This window comes from Oncorhynchus kisutch, unplaced genomic scaffold (assembly GCF_002021735.2).
Source record: "Oncorhynchus kisutch isolate 150728-3 unplaced genomic scaffold, Okis_V2 Okis07a-Okis12b_hom, whole genome shotgun sequence".
Taxonomy (NCBI): Eukaryota; Metazoa; Chordata; class Actinopteri; order Salmoniformes; family Salmonidae; genus Oncorhynchus; species Oncorhynchus kisutch.
In genome coordinates this window covers 1,809,230-1,825,431 of record NW_022261984.1, presented here as the reverse complement: position 1 = coordinate 1,825,431, position 16,202 = coordinate 1,809,230, and the positions used below count along the sequence as shown (strand labels likewise).

The 16,202-nt window shown below is 44.3% G+C and overlaps 1 protein-coding gene across 1 annotated transcript in view; it reads left to right on the top strand.

The window, feature by feature from the left end:
* The first annotated feature begins 5,722 nt into the window (after positions 1-5,722).
* mxd4 (MAX dimerization protein 4) overlaps positions 5,723-16,202 on the top strand; it is a 42,980-nt gene continuing 32,500 nt past the window's right edge. The window contains exons 1-3 of the mRNA XM_031814556.1: positions 5,723-5,948; positions 6,603-6,702; positions 11,971-12,000. Of these exons, the coding sequence (XP_031670416.1) occupies positions 5,885-5,948; positions 6,603-6,702; positions 11,971-12,000 (194 nt within the window). The 5' untranslated portion in view covers positions 5,723-5,884. The remainder of the gene's footprint in view (positions 5,949-6,602; positions 6,703-11,970; positions 12,001-16,202) is intronic.

Below are 16,202 nucleotides of genomic sequence, written 5' to 3'. Positions count from 1 at the left end.
CAGGCGGGCCGGCTGACTAATAAAGCCCAACTAATCACCACAATGCATAACAGGTGTAACCAATAAACAGACAAGGAGGGGGAGGAAAGAATCAGTGGCAGCTAGTAGGCGAGCCCCACCCGAACGGGAAGGGGAGCCACCTGGGGTAGGAATCGTGACACAGGCTATATCAATAACGGCTGTATTTGGTGTTGATCGCGGTAATTCTTTGAACTAACTCTAGAAATGATGTTCCTGACACGTGCTCATTGTGTGGGGTCACCATTGCAAACCTAACCAAAATGTAACAGACAATTAACACTGATATCCACAGTACAGAATACAGCTGGATAGGCACTTTACAGAACCAGATGTTACTGTAGCTTACTCAGCAAGTTAATATTGCAGTCTGATTCCTTAGGGATGCGTTCCAAATGGCAGCATATTACCTCTGTAGTGCGCTACTTTTGACCAGATCCCATAGAGCTACCCATAGGGCTCTGGCTAAAAGTAGTGCACTAAATAGGGAATCGGGTGCCATTTGGGATGCACAGGACAATGTATGTAGCACCATACCTCATTTGGCACCATTGCCCATGACAAAAAGGTATAACCTATTTAGCTTTTCTCAAATCATGACTTTTGAAGTGAAAGTTTTGGCATTGAAGCCCCTCATCTCCTTCCCCTGAGTCTGATGAACTTGTGGATATTGTATCTCAGCAGAAGCTCGCAACCACTGTATCTCTGCATCCAGTATGAAGGTAGAGGTCGTTTCTAGAGCCAGTGCTAACTAGTGTTAGCGCTAGCGAAGCGCAAAGATTGGAAGTATTTGGGTACAGCTAGCAGTCTTTGTGCTAACCTAGGTAGCATTGGTTCTTCAAAGCTACCTCTAACTTCCTTGCCAATTAAATAAAGGGCTTCATTGCCAAAGTCCCAAGTTATCACTTAAACCTCTTATGTATCTCTGATTGAGGCCATGTATAATACACTTATCACATTTATCTTTAGCCAGCATGGAAAATACTGAGTTCAATCAATAGGGCTTGAAGAGGCCAATCATTTCACCTGGAACTCCAAGCAAGGTCAAGCCCTTCGTAATATCTGTCACTGATAAAGGACGCACACACCACATACACACTGATAACAGACGCAGACCTACAGAGCTCAGCTCAGTTCAGTGGAGCAGCAGCTCAGTGAGTGAAGTCAGTACTGCATCGTGGGACCGCCTACAATGATTTAAAAAAGTGCACCCATTGCATAAATCTATCATTTCCACATGAATCGGCCTAACGAGGATGTGATGATCGTCAGGACTGAGGAAGTGTGGACGTAATAGAAGGTTTTTAGGCCGGTCTGCCTGGAAATGTAGTTGTAACAGTTGCCGTTGTGAAACAGACTCCAGCCTGGTCCCAGATCAGCTTGTGCTGTACAAATGGTTTGGCATGGCAATGACCATAGGAGTTGGCTACACAGCACAAACAGATCTGTGACCAGGCTACTATACATGTGTTCCGGCTATTACTACTACCATCTGCAATGACGGAACCAACTGCAGTATGTGGTATTGAAACTATGAGTGGGTGGAGACAGTTGGGAGTGACATTATCAACTCAAATATCACACTGCATCATAAATAAGACTCGTCTTAGTTTCAAGTTTCAAGTTGTATTACTTTCAGGTTCCTTGTCGACAATGCAACAACAATAAGAAATAACAACGGATAAGAATATGAACATAAAGTAAATGGCTCAGTAGAATAGAAGAAACATTTTAGCATAGGTATAAAACAGGAAGGCACAATTAATTGTCCAATATTTACAAGTGTATTGGGGATGGGGGCCAGGGTATAAATTGAGCAGTATAATAAGAGTCTGGTAGCAGCAGTTGTGATGTGTGTGTAACATGAATGTATACTGTGTGTGTGTGTGTGTGTGTGTGTGTGTGTGTGTGTGTGTGTGTGTGTGTGTGTGTGTGTGTGTGTGTGTGTGTGTGTGTGTGTGTGTGTGTGTGTGTGTGTGTGTGTGTGTGTGTGTGTGTGTGTGTGTGTGTGTGTGTGTGTGTGTGTGTCTGTGTCTGTGTCTGTGTCTGTGTGGGTGTGCTAAGGTGAGGAGAATCGGTGCAGGTGTTCAGCAGACTGAAACTTGTGGATAGAAACTGTCTCTGAACCTGTTGGTATCAGACCTTATACTCTAATACCATGTACCCGAAGGTAGGGGAGAGAACAGCTCGTGGCTGGGGTGTGTGGGGTCCTTGATGATGCTGGCCTTCCTCAGGCACCGTTTTGACTAGATGTCCTGGATGGGTGAGAGCATGGTCCCAGGGATGTACTGGGGCGTCTTCACCACCCGCTGGAGGGCCTTGCAGTCGTGGATGGAGCAAATCCCGTACCAGGCTGTGTTGCAACCGGCCAGGATGCTCTCGATGGTGCAGCGGTAGTATGTGGAGAGGCCCCGGAGCAACATGCAGAATTTCTTCAGCCACTTTAGGAAGTAGAGATGCTGTTAGCTCCTTCTTGACAAGAGTGGTGGTGTTGGTCCAGGACAAGTTCTCGGTGATGTGGACGCCGAGGAACTTAAAACTCGTGACTCTCTCTACTGCAGTCCCGTTGATGTGGATCGGGGCATGTTCACTACTCTGCTTCCTGAAGTCAACAATCAACGTGTTGGTCTTGCTGACGTTGAGGGAGAGGTTGTTGTCATGACACCACAATGCCAGTTCACTTATCTCCTTCCTATAGGCTGACTCGTCGCTGTTGGTTGTCAGGCCTACAACCGTGGTGTCATCAGCAAACTTGATGAGGGAGTTGGTGTGGTGCAAAGCCTCACAGTCGTGGCTGAACAGGAAATAGCATACAGAAACACCACCTGCCTTTGGCTTAACACACACCAACCTGCCAGTGTTTATATAGGCCTATAATATATCAATTGAAATATGAACTTATATAATAAATGGTTTCATTAACACACACACACACACATAAACACACACACACACACATAAACACACACACACACACATAAACACACACACACACACACATAAACACACACACACACACACATAAACACACACACACACACATAAACACACACACACACACACATAAACACACACACACACAGGAACAATGGAGAATTGGCTTGCTAATAATAGCGGTAGAAACATTCACAGAGGCAGAAGTGTACGGCAACAAACAAGTATCAGGAAACAATAAAAAAAGGCATGCATATGAATTCAGCTAAACAAAGGGTAGGCCACTAGGGACCACTATTCTTGGTATTAAGTCCCCTGGTTTCTGTGGCATCTCAAGGTGATTCATTTATATGGTTTCTATATTGTCTTTGATCTGTTTGGTAAAAGAGTGGTATTCAGTGATATTCTCAATATTCACTTAAACCATCAGTGTCCTTAGATACTGAAACACACAATCACACACACACCCAACTATAGCACATCTGGGGAATAATTCAAAATCCTGACAAACAGTCCTGTAGCTCAAAAATGATCACTAAACTAGTTTATGTTGATCCCTACATGTTGCATCAGTCCAGTCTCACCCGTCTGTTGACATGAACTGTACACAGAGAGAGTCAGCCTACGTATGGAGTGATTGTGCATGCAGACATTTCTCTGATGTTTCAAACACAGCCAATGCTTTCTTGGTCACTACAAGCATCTGGCAAAAACTGTCATCATCTTTGTTTTTATCACTATCTTCCTGAGACCCTATATTACTTTCTCTTCCTTTCTTCTTCTCAGTACATCGCCCGGCTACACCTAAAGACTGAGCATTTTGGTGAGCTTTTAAATCAAGTTTATAACACTGATTGCTTATCTTTACATTTATCCACGTTGATAATGTTGTCACGTAATAATGTCTCTGCCACTTCGTTATCTCGGGTGTGTGTTCCTTTTGTGTGGTCTTATAGTAAGTGTGTGGGTGAGGTTGGTTGACTTTGGTTGCCAGCTGAAGCCTGGTAAAACCAACCTGAGCCAAAACCACCCTGTCACCATTGAGTGGAGCATTCAGTCTGGTCTAACCAGGCTAAGCCAACTGGGCCATGTTTTACAGTCATCTGAAGACAGACTGACATATTGCCTATCATAAGGCTAGAGAGATGGAAAATAATTAAGTGCAATCACAATAAAACAGAATAAAAGTTTACAGGATTACTATTAGAACACACAGGGCAATGTTTCACTGACACAACTAGATTGGTATGTGATATAGCCTGGTAATAATCATAAATATCACTTTATAACCAATTACTGTAAAAGGTTTATAAGTAACAGTGAGGTATGTTTTGTTTAACAGTATGGCCTGGTTCTATGATGGTAACAGCATAGCAGTGTGTTGTTGCCTTGAGGGACAGCAGCACAGCTAGGCCCACACCCTGTGACCCTGCTGAGAGTGTGACCTCATCACCATAACAGACTACGGGCAATGTGGAGAGGAAGCTATGGGCTTGTTGTGTGTATTTTTATTTTAACGTCTTGCTTTGCACCATTTTGGAGAAAAATGCACACTACCATAAAAAAATATTAAATATTGTGTGTCCACAACAGAATTATATAATGACATTTAGCCAAATTATATTTACCCAAATTCTTGTTCAATATCTTTCTTCTACAATATCCACACAACCACCACCAACGTACATTTTCTGTTGATCTACCCTTCATGACACTTAAAGGCAAACACTGAGAAATGTCACCTGGAGAGTCATTTTGACACTCACTGACAGACATTGAGGGCTATTTCCATAAAATGTTGCAGTTGAGAGAATACTGGGAAAATGAGCCATGGAAATGTGCAGACAGCTTGGTGAATACCCCCGGCACTGTGGCATGCAGGCTCTCTCCTGAAGAAGGCTTTGCAATACATTGTTCTTAATAATGGTCATCTATCTCATTCTAAAATGGTTCATTTTATCAACATGTATCTTTCCAAAAGATAGTGACATACACAAGTCTTTGCATTTCATAATAATCCTGCCCCTTATCCCCCCTCTCGCTCTCTCTCTCTCTCGCTCTCTCTCTCTCTCCAACAGCATCCTGTGGTTGCCAAATGCTATTTAAAAAAATCCTTCAATATGTTTTCTATTACTTGAATCATATGTAACTGCTGGATATTTAGCATGATAATACACTTTAAAGTGTAAGTATACCATTTTAAAAGTGAAAGTATCATATTTTATTAAAGTGAAAGTATCATATTTTTTTAGACAATGTCATGACAACATAATAGCAGTTTTCCTCTATTCTACACCAGAGCTTAAACTTTTCTGAAATAAGTTGTCTAATTGAAGCAGTTGGCTCAACAAACACCAACGTGACTTCCTACACGATTCAAGATAGACTTTTTGACGAAGAGCAAACCACACTGGCAACCCAGACAACAGCCAAGTTCAATGTTCAAGAGGAAGGAAAAAGACACGCCCAAAAGTACCCCTCTGCCAATCAACAGCCAGTTATCTAGATATCAGACCAATGAACGATTACGGGGCTGGGTCACACGCGTTGTTGCTAGGGTATAGCTTCTACCTTGTTACTATCACTGTCAAGCCAATCACAAGGCAATTCGCAATGTATCAACATGCTCCTGGTAAACCCGTCACTGAGCTTCCCTATTGGCCAAGGCACGTATTCAGGGCCCGCCTATGTGGATATTATTATTTTCTAATTGGCCAGAACAGCCGTCCTTTACTTCGCAGGTTTTTAGTTAGGTGCAGTTGATATGAATCTGGCTGGGAGTCCCAAAGACTCAGAACTGAACATAGACGTTCATATCGACCTAACACAGTTTTAGTTTTTATTTCATTTTTGTCTCATATTATTTTTTTTTACATTAGCTGTACATTTGTGTATATAGATATTATTTTATATTTTTATACAAGTCAACAAGATGGAACTTAATTCTCTTTTAATTCTCCTGGAGGCTGCAGAATACTTGGAAAGAAGAGACAGAGGTATTTCCCTGACAGAATGTCAGATGGCTTTGACTGGGTTAATGACCGTATTTAATGTTAGGAAAATTAAAACGGTCTCTATTCTATCTTATGTGAAGTTGTGGACGTGCACTGCTATAGCGCAGCTATGATGTCACTTTATGAGCAATGAACATACTGTGCTGGTGCGGTGATGTTATTGCAGACCGACCGACCTAGATATAACTTGCATATTAACAAACTAGTCAACACGTTAGGAAAAGTCTTGAGATAGAACCTATGTGCATTTGTAGTTTTGCATTAGTATGATCAGTCAATGCTTATAGCCTGTTTTATCAGATGGCTATAGCCTTGTTTAAAATTGGTTAGGGACAAGTTCAAGATACAGTTTCTTATCAAAATACATTATGTATATCATGTTTATTATAAATGGTTATGTAGATAAACTCAATATTATATTGTCCTGAATCTTGTGCTTTGCTCCAGCATTGTCAACGAGTTTATCTACGTAACCATAACCACTTTTATCAAATAACATGTTTTGCTTAGGCTACGTCATATATGGCGTTGACAGTTATATTATGTGATCGTCAGTGTATATCCCTTGTTACGTTTAATTTATTAGCCTACATGTGTAGAAATTAACCCTGTTGTTTTTGTTTACTTTGTCAATAGAAGCAGAACATGGTTACGCGTCTGTTTTACCGTACAATAGCGACTTTTCCCGAAAGAAAACGAAAGCTTCACCAATTTCAAGAAAAACTCAGAACAATAGGTAAATATACACCTTTTTCTATCGATATAGCAATAGTTCAATCGATCTGTTTGTGTTTATTCGTCATTCATACAAACGCCATTTTTCTTTTCACTGTTTAGATGTCGTATAAACACTGCCACGCGTACAGCATCACTTTTGATGCTCACTTTCTTTTTCAACACCCATGCTTCATTCTGACATTCACCCCCTTTTCCCCAATGCATTCACGCATTGATTTGAACATGCACACTTCTGCTGCATTTGCAACGTTTTGGAACTTGTGTTATGTCACTCCCTCCCATGACCCATATGACACCGAGCGCGCGTCGTCATCTCGGTAACAGTACACGGCGTTCTGACATAGATAACAGAAAAATACTGTTAAATGTATCGATTCTCCTGTCGTGCTGAGGCTGCTTTGTACGGCTGTGCTTCAGGAGCATTTATCAATGTGGCAATTGCAAAAAAAGATTACACCACTTTTAAGAAATGTTTGTTGTTGTTACTGCGCTAAATTTACCGGCCATTCTAGGTTTTTATTGGTTGGTTAGCATATCATATGATAGGTCCTGCGCAGTGCCCTCAAAACTTTTTTTAGAAGCAGTCTCACGATTTGATAATACATTTTTTCTTCGTAAGTTCAGCAAGTTATTTTAATTTCCTCCATCAACATATGAGACGTCATATGACCCGCCCTCACCAAAGAGGCTCATTTTATAAACCGTATGTTGTGGGAGATATATAGGATCTGTCAGTGGCCTATATTGTCAAGTCTTGTGGTGCAGTCACAGTGTGTTTTCTTGGAGCAAAACAGTGGGGATGTGGCACACTCAGGTGGGTGTGGTGGCCAACTCAACTTAGCTCACACAGATGTCCACATAACACAGTGCCCCACAGACACAGCCTTAGTAGACCCTGCCCCTGCCTGGGCGGAGGGCTCAGTTTACAGCTGGTCTGGCTGCAGCCTGAGTTTCTCTCCCCTTTCTGGTACCAGTTTATTGCTCTGCACACTACAGCTATTCTTTCTGGTACCAGTTTATTGCTCTGCACACTACAGCTATTCTTTCTGGTACCAGTTTATTGCTCTGCACACTACAGCTATTCTTTCTGGTACCAGTTCATTGCTCTACACACTACAGCTATTCTTTCTGGTACCAGTTTATTGCTCTGCAGACTACAGCTATTCTTTCTGGTACCAGTTTATTGCTCTGCAGACTACAGCTATTCTTTCTGGTACCAGTTTATTGCTCTGCACACTACAGCTATTCTTTCTGGTACCAGTTCATTGCTCTGCAGACTACAGCTATTCTTTCTGGTACCAGTTTATTGCTCTGCACACTACAGCTATTCTTTCTGGTACCAGTTCATTGCTCTGCACACTACAGCTATTATTTCTGGTACCAGTTCATTGCTCTGCAGACTACAGCTATTCTTTCTGGTACCAGTTCATTGCTCTACACACTACAGCTATTCTTTCTGGTACCAGTTCATTGCTCTGCAGACTACAGCAAGTTGTCAGTACAACCCCATTTCTGCATTCAAATCAGTGGAAGTTAGTTGCCACATGGAAACATGGTTTTCCATCATTTTATTTAGCAGCCCTCTGTACATTTTTAGATTGAATGTATTAATATTGCAGTGCAATGTTATGCCTTTTGCCCGACACGTGACAGAGGCAAATCGGTGTCATAGAAAGGAGAACGTTCAGGTGAGTTTCCCTGTTTACTTTGAAGACCGAGGTTAAATCAGGACACAAACACTAAATGCAATGGCCACACGGGCGTACATGCACACAACTATAAGATTACATCCTTGAACATGTGTCCTCAAAAACAACAAACGGATGCATACAGCTCCTCATTTTGTTTTCACTGCATTGCTACCAGATGAGCACATCCCAGGCCTTCATATAATATGCACTTATAACCAAGCGACTGTTTTCATCCATCCCCAAAATGGCGGCTGATGTCGGCCTTATTTACACACCGGTCCTGTCCCGGCTCTAGTGATGATTTGTCAATCTTATACTGACAGTTTATATGACATTCAAAGTCATGTGTCTGTTGTTGTTGTATGAGGCAAGTCTGGTGTTGGACTGTGCCTCCCTGCCGGGCCTCTTTGGGCCTCTTTCACCCGTGCCTCGCTTAAGGAAACCATGGAGTGTCGCCTCGTGCTTTGCCTGTCCCCAATTTGCACATGTTTCAAATTTGAATAGGACTACTTCCTTATACAGGAGGTAAAGCATTTCCTCTCCCCTGGCGTCGGATGGTGAAAAGGGCTTGTCAGCAGCGTCTGTAGGCTGAGCCCCTCCCCCTTCCACTGAGCATGGCCAGTGAGAGGCCTAGGGGCAGCACACATAACACAGTGTTATGGGCAGATGGGTATCATCATTAGGCACCAAACGGAAGGAAACTGACTAAAACCAGGAGAGACTACCTGGACTTGTCCAGTCAAAAAGGCAAGTTGTTCATTGCAAAAATCTTTTTCAAGCGTTTTCGGTTGTGTGTCCTAGTGAACACCACCCTGGATACTATGGCGATGGGTGACGACGCACACAGGATAGGCTAGCATCAGCTCAAGCGTCTCATGCAGTGAGCTGTGGGGCAGTGGGGCCTACGCAGATTCAGGTCATCTTCCCGCTCCCATCCCTGCACATCTGTGGGAACCACGGCTGAAGTCGACAGTACAAGGGCACTTAAGAGGGATTGGCTGAAAAGAGTGGCGGACTCGACGGCAGGGGTCTTTGTGTTCGTGTCTTGGCTTGTTATTTCCTTGGCATCCTAGATGGTAGTTTCAGGGTATTATTGGGACAAGAACCAAGGGGTTTGTTTATAAAGATGAACTCCAGTGCGCTCATTCATTTCCATTGGCGGGTCGTCCTAATAGCCTTCCAAGCTCCCTGGCCTGAAATAGTATGCTGCAGTGTCGACACTGTAATGGAAAAGGAAAACTGTAAATTATACGGTAATTTGGGGTATCATCAACAGGAAAATACTTTAAAACATTTTACTGCAGCATACTGTACGTTATGGTGCATTGTGGGAAAATATTGTGGGCGGGGAAGTAATTGCTGTATTTGGAATGGCACTGTAAAACCTTTTGACCACTCGTGGGTGGCAGGTAGCCTAGTGGTTAGAGCATTGGGCCAGTGGCAGAAAGGTCATTTTAATATCCGAGCTGAAAAGGGGGAAAATATGTCGATGTGCCCTTAAGTAAGGCACTTAACCCTCATTTGCTCCACGTGCACCGTACTACTATGGCTGACTCTGTAAAACAACACATTTCACTGCACCTATCCGGTGCATCTGCCAGAAAATATATGGTATGATGTTGTTGTTTCTGGCCATTAACATATTTGAAGGCGTGTGTCAATACACAGTACTTGCTTTGATACCACATTTAAATGACTGTAGGTGCACTGTAATATGAAAGACAGAATTTGACTTAAGTTGCCCCCGAGCTGCCCGTAAGCTACTGTCAAATTTACAGTGTAGGACTGTTGACATACACATACTGCTGTCCAGTCTAGTGTCTGTATGTGTGTGTGTGTGTGTGTGTGTGTGTGTGTGTGTGTGTGTGTGTGTGTGTGTGTGTGTGTGTCTGTGTGTGTCTGTGTGTGTGTGTGCGTTTCTCCCTCTCACCATGGACCATTTTTGTCCTCCGTTGAGAGCTCTCTGACAGATTTCATACACACACACATCGAACGAAGAGGATTTAGTTTTGCACACGATGACGAATGCAGAGCTTTGTACAAAAAAATAAAAGAATAATATATATATATCTATCCGATAAACAGAAATGGAGGTGTGGGGGAAAGGGGAGCGGGACTTCTTCTTCTTCTTAGTATTTAGCCTTCTTTCTGAATTTCCACTGCATTGTCCCAGAATGCACTGCGACAAGAGGTTGTTAACCTTCCAGCTTATGTAAAATAAATGCATGGCTGTATGCCTTATCTAATACCGGGAAATATGTTTCACCATTTGTTACACAAGAGTGCTACAGCTCTCCCATCTATTTTTGCATCCTTGCAGTGTTTGTTTGAGCGGCTGTTTTTACCTGACTGGCCCTCCTGGCCTGGCCCTCCTGCACTGGCCCTCCTGCACTGGCCCTCCTGGCCCTGCCTGGCGGCTTAGTCTAAGAGCACTTTGACGAGCTGAGTTGCAGTCAGACCACAAAGAGGGAATCTCTCTCTCTCTCTCTCCCCTCTCCCCTCTCCCCTCTCTCTCTCGCTCTCTCTCTCACACACACACATTTTCCAAGCATCAGCCTCTTGAATCTCTCCAAGCCTGATTAGGCCTGCAGAGACGCTGTGTGTTATTTCCAACAAATACTAGATGAACATACTAGAAATAAACATGAAATTCCCACGGGTCTGTAGCTATGTTAGCTTATAAGACCTTAACACAATCAAGGACTCTATGGCCCTGTTACAATATCCACACTAGCATGCTACTTAGAATGAAGCAATGCATGTGGCCTGCAATTTCAGTAGAGTATGTAAGTAACAGTGGAACGTATCCTCCGTGTTCAAAGCTGCAGAGCCACCCATATCACAGCAGAGGAAGGACAACTGGGAAAGGGCTTGGGCCGAACAACATCCTCTTTATACCGCATGTTATGTAGGTCACACACTTCTTCTACCCTTTACGTCTCCATTTCATCTGTCCATCCGCTTACCAAACCGTTTGCTAACGTCAAGACGTTCTCTCTCTGTCTGTCTCCTGACCTTCACCATGGGTCATGTTCATTTATGTACCAAAACAGAAGAAAACATACTGAAACCGGAAAACTCTCCCTCAGAAGCGCTCGTCTTCATATCCCATCGAAAAATGTTTTCAAGCGTTTTCCCAAATGAACACAACCCAAGTGCGCATTCCCAACCTGCACCCTGGTCATGAGACGGTGTGTATTAATGACAGTGTCCAGAGTGTTACTACAGAGTGTTACTACAGAGTAACTACAGAGTGTTACTACAGAGTGTTACTACAGAGTGTTACTACAGAGTGTGACTACAGAGTGTGACTACAGAGTGTGACTACAGAGTGTGACTACAGAGTGTGACTACAGAGTGTGACTACAGAGTAACTACAGAGTGTTACTACAGAGTAACTACAGAGTGTAACTACAGAGGGTTACTACAGAGTGTAACCACAGAATGTTACTACAGAGTGTAACTACAGAGTGTAACTACAGAGTGTAACTACAGAGTAACTACAGAGTAACTACAGAGTGTAACTATCAGTTCCTAAGGCACTCATCCATGTCTCTGTTTATTTGCCCTTTCAGATCGTCACACAACGAGCTGGAGAAACACAGGTGAGATGACAGACAACACTGTGCTATATAGCCTGATCCCAGATCAGTTCATAGCCAATTCCTATAGGTCTATGAGACTCAGCGCTAGCCTGATCCCAGATCAATCAATCACATTTATTTATAAAGCCATTTTTACATCTGCAGATGTCACAAAGTGCTTATACAGAAACCCAGCCCAAATCCTGAAAACAGCAAGCAATGGAGATGTAGAAGCATGGTGGCTAGAACTCCCTAGAAAGTAAGGAACCTAGGAAGAAACCTAGAGAGGAACCAGGCTCTGAGGGGTGGCCAGTTCTCTTCAGTTAATAGCCAATTCCTATAGGTCTATTAGACTTGGTGCTATCCTGATCCCAGATCAGTTTATAGCCAAGTCCTATAGGTCATTTAGACTCTGCTATACAACACAAACAGATCTGAGAGCAGGCTTCAACCTTCCCCACCCTCCTTCCTCCCCCTCTGTCTCTCTTGTTCATTTCCCTGGATGAACTGTATGTCTCTCGTGCAGACAGTCCCATGGTTTGCTTGGAAGGACTCCCTGTTCCCTAATAAACAAGAGGTGATGGGGTGAGGACTGTTGGTAAATGTCAGATGTATTCTTGTGGAGCTGAAGTTTAAAAAGGACATAGTAGACTGAAAATATCAAAATGTCCGGCCACTTGTTCGCGCAGTCCCCTCCCTTCACCTCTCTCGCTCCACCACCTCGGATAAAAGATAAAAGCGCATCAAAGAAGAGGAGCCTTGGGCAGACGGATCATAATCGGATTTCCAAGGCAACCTCAACCTAGACTTTGTGTTAGATTTGTCTGTCCCTCCGTGTCTGTTCATAGGGAGAAACGTGTTACCATGTATGGCAGGGGAATCCTGCCATTAATGTGATAATCCAGTGGCGGGTGGTGAAAGGAGGGGAAGGAGGCCTCGCCTGTCATGTCTCTCAGCTAGGCCTGTTGAGTCGCCCACTCACGTCCCAGAATGCATTGCACCTTTCTATCTCTCTCTCTCACTCACTCTTTCTCTCTCTTTCACACACACACACACACACACACACACACACACACACACACACACACACACACACACACACACACACACACTGGAGCCTGCATGGTACAACAAAGTGTCATATTGCAAAGTGAGGGATGTAGAGGGATGTTTGAGGAGAGTAGATGAAAGAAAAAAGTATAGTGTGTTTTTGGACCTCTGTGTTTATTTATTTTAGTCTTCTCCGACCCAGCTGATTTAGTAGTGTTGTGTTTCTTCTGTTCTATATAGAAAACAGACTGACTGACTGCTGCCTGGGCTTAGGATAGGGCCAATAGAAAACAGACTGACTGTGCCCTGTTAGAGTGTGCGTGCGAGAGGTGGAGTGTTTGTGTGTGTGTGAGCTGTCACTCGTGCTGACTGCTGAGAGCCAGCTCGGGGTTTGCCGATCACATGACTAATGTGAGCGAGTAATAATTGACCTCTGCCGACAGCTCAGTGAAAAACATGTAAAGACATATTCCTCTCTCTAACAGAGAGAGAGAGAGAGATGAGAGAGAGAGAGAGAGAGAGAGAGAGATAGAGAGAGAGAGAGGAGAGAGAGAGAGAGGAGAGAGATAGAGAGAGAGAGAGAGAGGAGGAGAGAGAGAGGAGAGAGAGAGAGAGAGAGAGAGGAGAGAGAGAGAGGAGAGAGAGAGAGAGAGAAGAGAGAGAGAGAGAGAGAGAGAGAGAGAGAGAGAGAGAGAGAGAGAGAGAGAGAGAGAGAGAGAGAGAGAGAGAGAGAGAGAGAGAGAGAGAGAGAGAGAGAGAGAGAGAGAGAGAGAGCTGAACCTGAGTATAGGTCTCTTGTTGTTGAGATATTACTGGAGAAAAAAGAGGGAGCTGAACCTGAGTATAGGTCTCTTGTTGTTGAGATATTACTGCATGGTTGTATCCAGTGGGGTTGGGTTACTAAAATAGTTGCAGTCAGTTTCACATGCTGAAATGATAGTTGCAGTCAGATTCACATGCTGAAATGATAGTTGCAGTCAGTTTCACATGCTGAAATGTGTGAGTGCTGGTAAGCTCTTCCATAATCACTGTACTCATTTCCCTTACGATCAAATGTGGCCACGAGTTTCTGAAAAGTTGTCTTTTTTTTGTTTTGCTGAAGTGACGAACTTCCAGGTTTATGAATGCAACCTTCAATGTCACTGATGCAATAGATTAGAACAGGAGGTTGAGTGGTTAAAGAATGGTCGTTTAGGTACTTCCACTTGAAATGCACACTGCAGGTGTCTTTTCTTTAAGTGAGGGTTTTTCAAACCTGTGTAGCAGACTGCCAACATGGTTTAGTTGTAGAAACGTTAAGGAAAGGAAGCAGTGCAGGGTTCACAATGACAGGTGTCTGTAGATAGAAGGTCCTCTTGGGTGAAGGGGTTCACAATGACAGGTGTCTGTAGATAGAAGGTCCTCTTGGGTGAAGGGGTTCACAATGACAGGTGTCTGTAGATAGAAGGTCCTCTTGGGTGAAGGGGTTCACAATGACAGGTGTCTGTAGATAGAAGGTCCTCTTGGGTGAAGGGGTTCACAATGACAGGTGTCTGTAGATAGAAGGTCCTCTTGGGTGAAGGGGTTCACAATGACAGGTGTCTGTAGATAGAAGGTCCTCTTGGGTGAAGGGGTTCACAATGACAGGTGTCTGTAGATAGAAGGTCCTCCTGGGTGAAGGGGTTCACAATGACAGGTGTCTGTAGATAGAAGGTCCTCTTGGGTGAAGGGGTTCACAATGACAGGTGTCTGTAGATAGAAGGTCCTCTTGGGTGAAGGGGTTCACAATGACAGGTGTCTGTAGATAGAAGGTCCTCTTGGGTGAAGGGGTTCACAATGACAGGTGTCTGTAGATAGAAGGTCCTCTTGGGTGAAGGGGTTCATTGGGCATAAAAACCAAAAGGAGAACTACAGCACTCTTTATATAATTCAAATGCCAACTAAAAGTTGTGGTGCCTTTCGACCTCACTTGTCACAACGAGACCGTTGCCATAGAGAAGAAGAAGTGAACTCGGGGTCATGAAGGGGCGCCGCTGTTTTCTTTTGTAGCGGGCCGCTGTTGACTAACTACCGTCCTGCAACGCTGTGGCAGCGCTGTGGCACCGTGTCCCACAGGGGGAAGGCCTCGGGGACAGCGTCGAGACAACGCTGTGGCAGCGCTGTGGCAGCGTGTCCCACAGGGGGAAGTCCTCGGGGACAGCGCTGTGGCAGCGTGTCCCACAGGGGGAAGGCCTCGGGGACAGCACTGTGGCACCGTGTCCCACAGGGGGAAGGCCTCGGGGACAGCGTCGAGACAACGCTGTGGCAGCGCTGTGGCACCGTGTCCCACAGGGGGAAGGCCTCGGGGACAGCGTCGAGACAACGTTGAAATGTCGTCTGTCACCGGCCCAAAGCCTCAACTCTGGCTCACTCAACCTCATCTCCTTTCAAAAACAATCTCCTTTTTCCCCCCTTCATTTTTGATTCCCTTGTTTTCCTGTTCCCATGTCAGGGAGAAAAGAGGCCTGTGTGTGTCTGGAATGACAGGCTTTCAGGGAGAGGGGAGATGTTGTGTGTGTGAGGGTTTGCGATGCGTCGAGAACATAATGCACCGTGGATCCCCAAACCCTGTCCAGACTTGTGTCCTCAAATTACATTATGGGAACGCATAGGTGTTAAAATGTGGAGGTGGTTCAGTTTCCTACTCCCTGCTGCAATAGCCCATTATTGTAGTGAAACTGTGGGCCGGTTGGCTCAAGGCATTGTCGTGTCTCTATTTCCTGTATCTTTGTTGATGTTACGGTGATACCCTATTTGAGGGTTTTGCAAAAAACTACAATACAATTATTTTTCATTCCAGTCCATAGCCAAAGGAATTTAGCGAATGGTTGATTAATCCTGAACCTTTTCAATTATTCTCTGTGTTGGTGGATCTCTCTGGGAGGCTGATCCCTGTCGACCCACAATGGAAGGAGCTCTAGTGCTCAGCCTCTCAGCTGTCATCCTGGTCCAACCCGTTTAATGACAGTATGACTGGGACTTAATCTGAGACAATCCCTGTATCGGTATCCACATAGCTCCGTGCGCACTCCCTCACTCCCTTAGGGCGAGGCTGTAATGGCACCCTATTGCCTATGGGCCAAAATGAGTGCACTATATAGGGAATAGGGAGTCTCGGGTGTGGCCAAAAGTAGTGCACTATGATAAAGGGAATA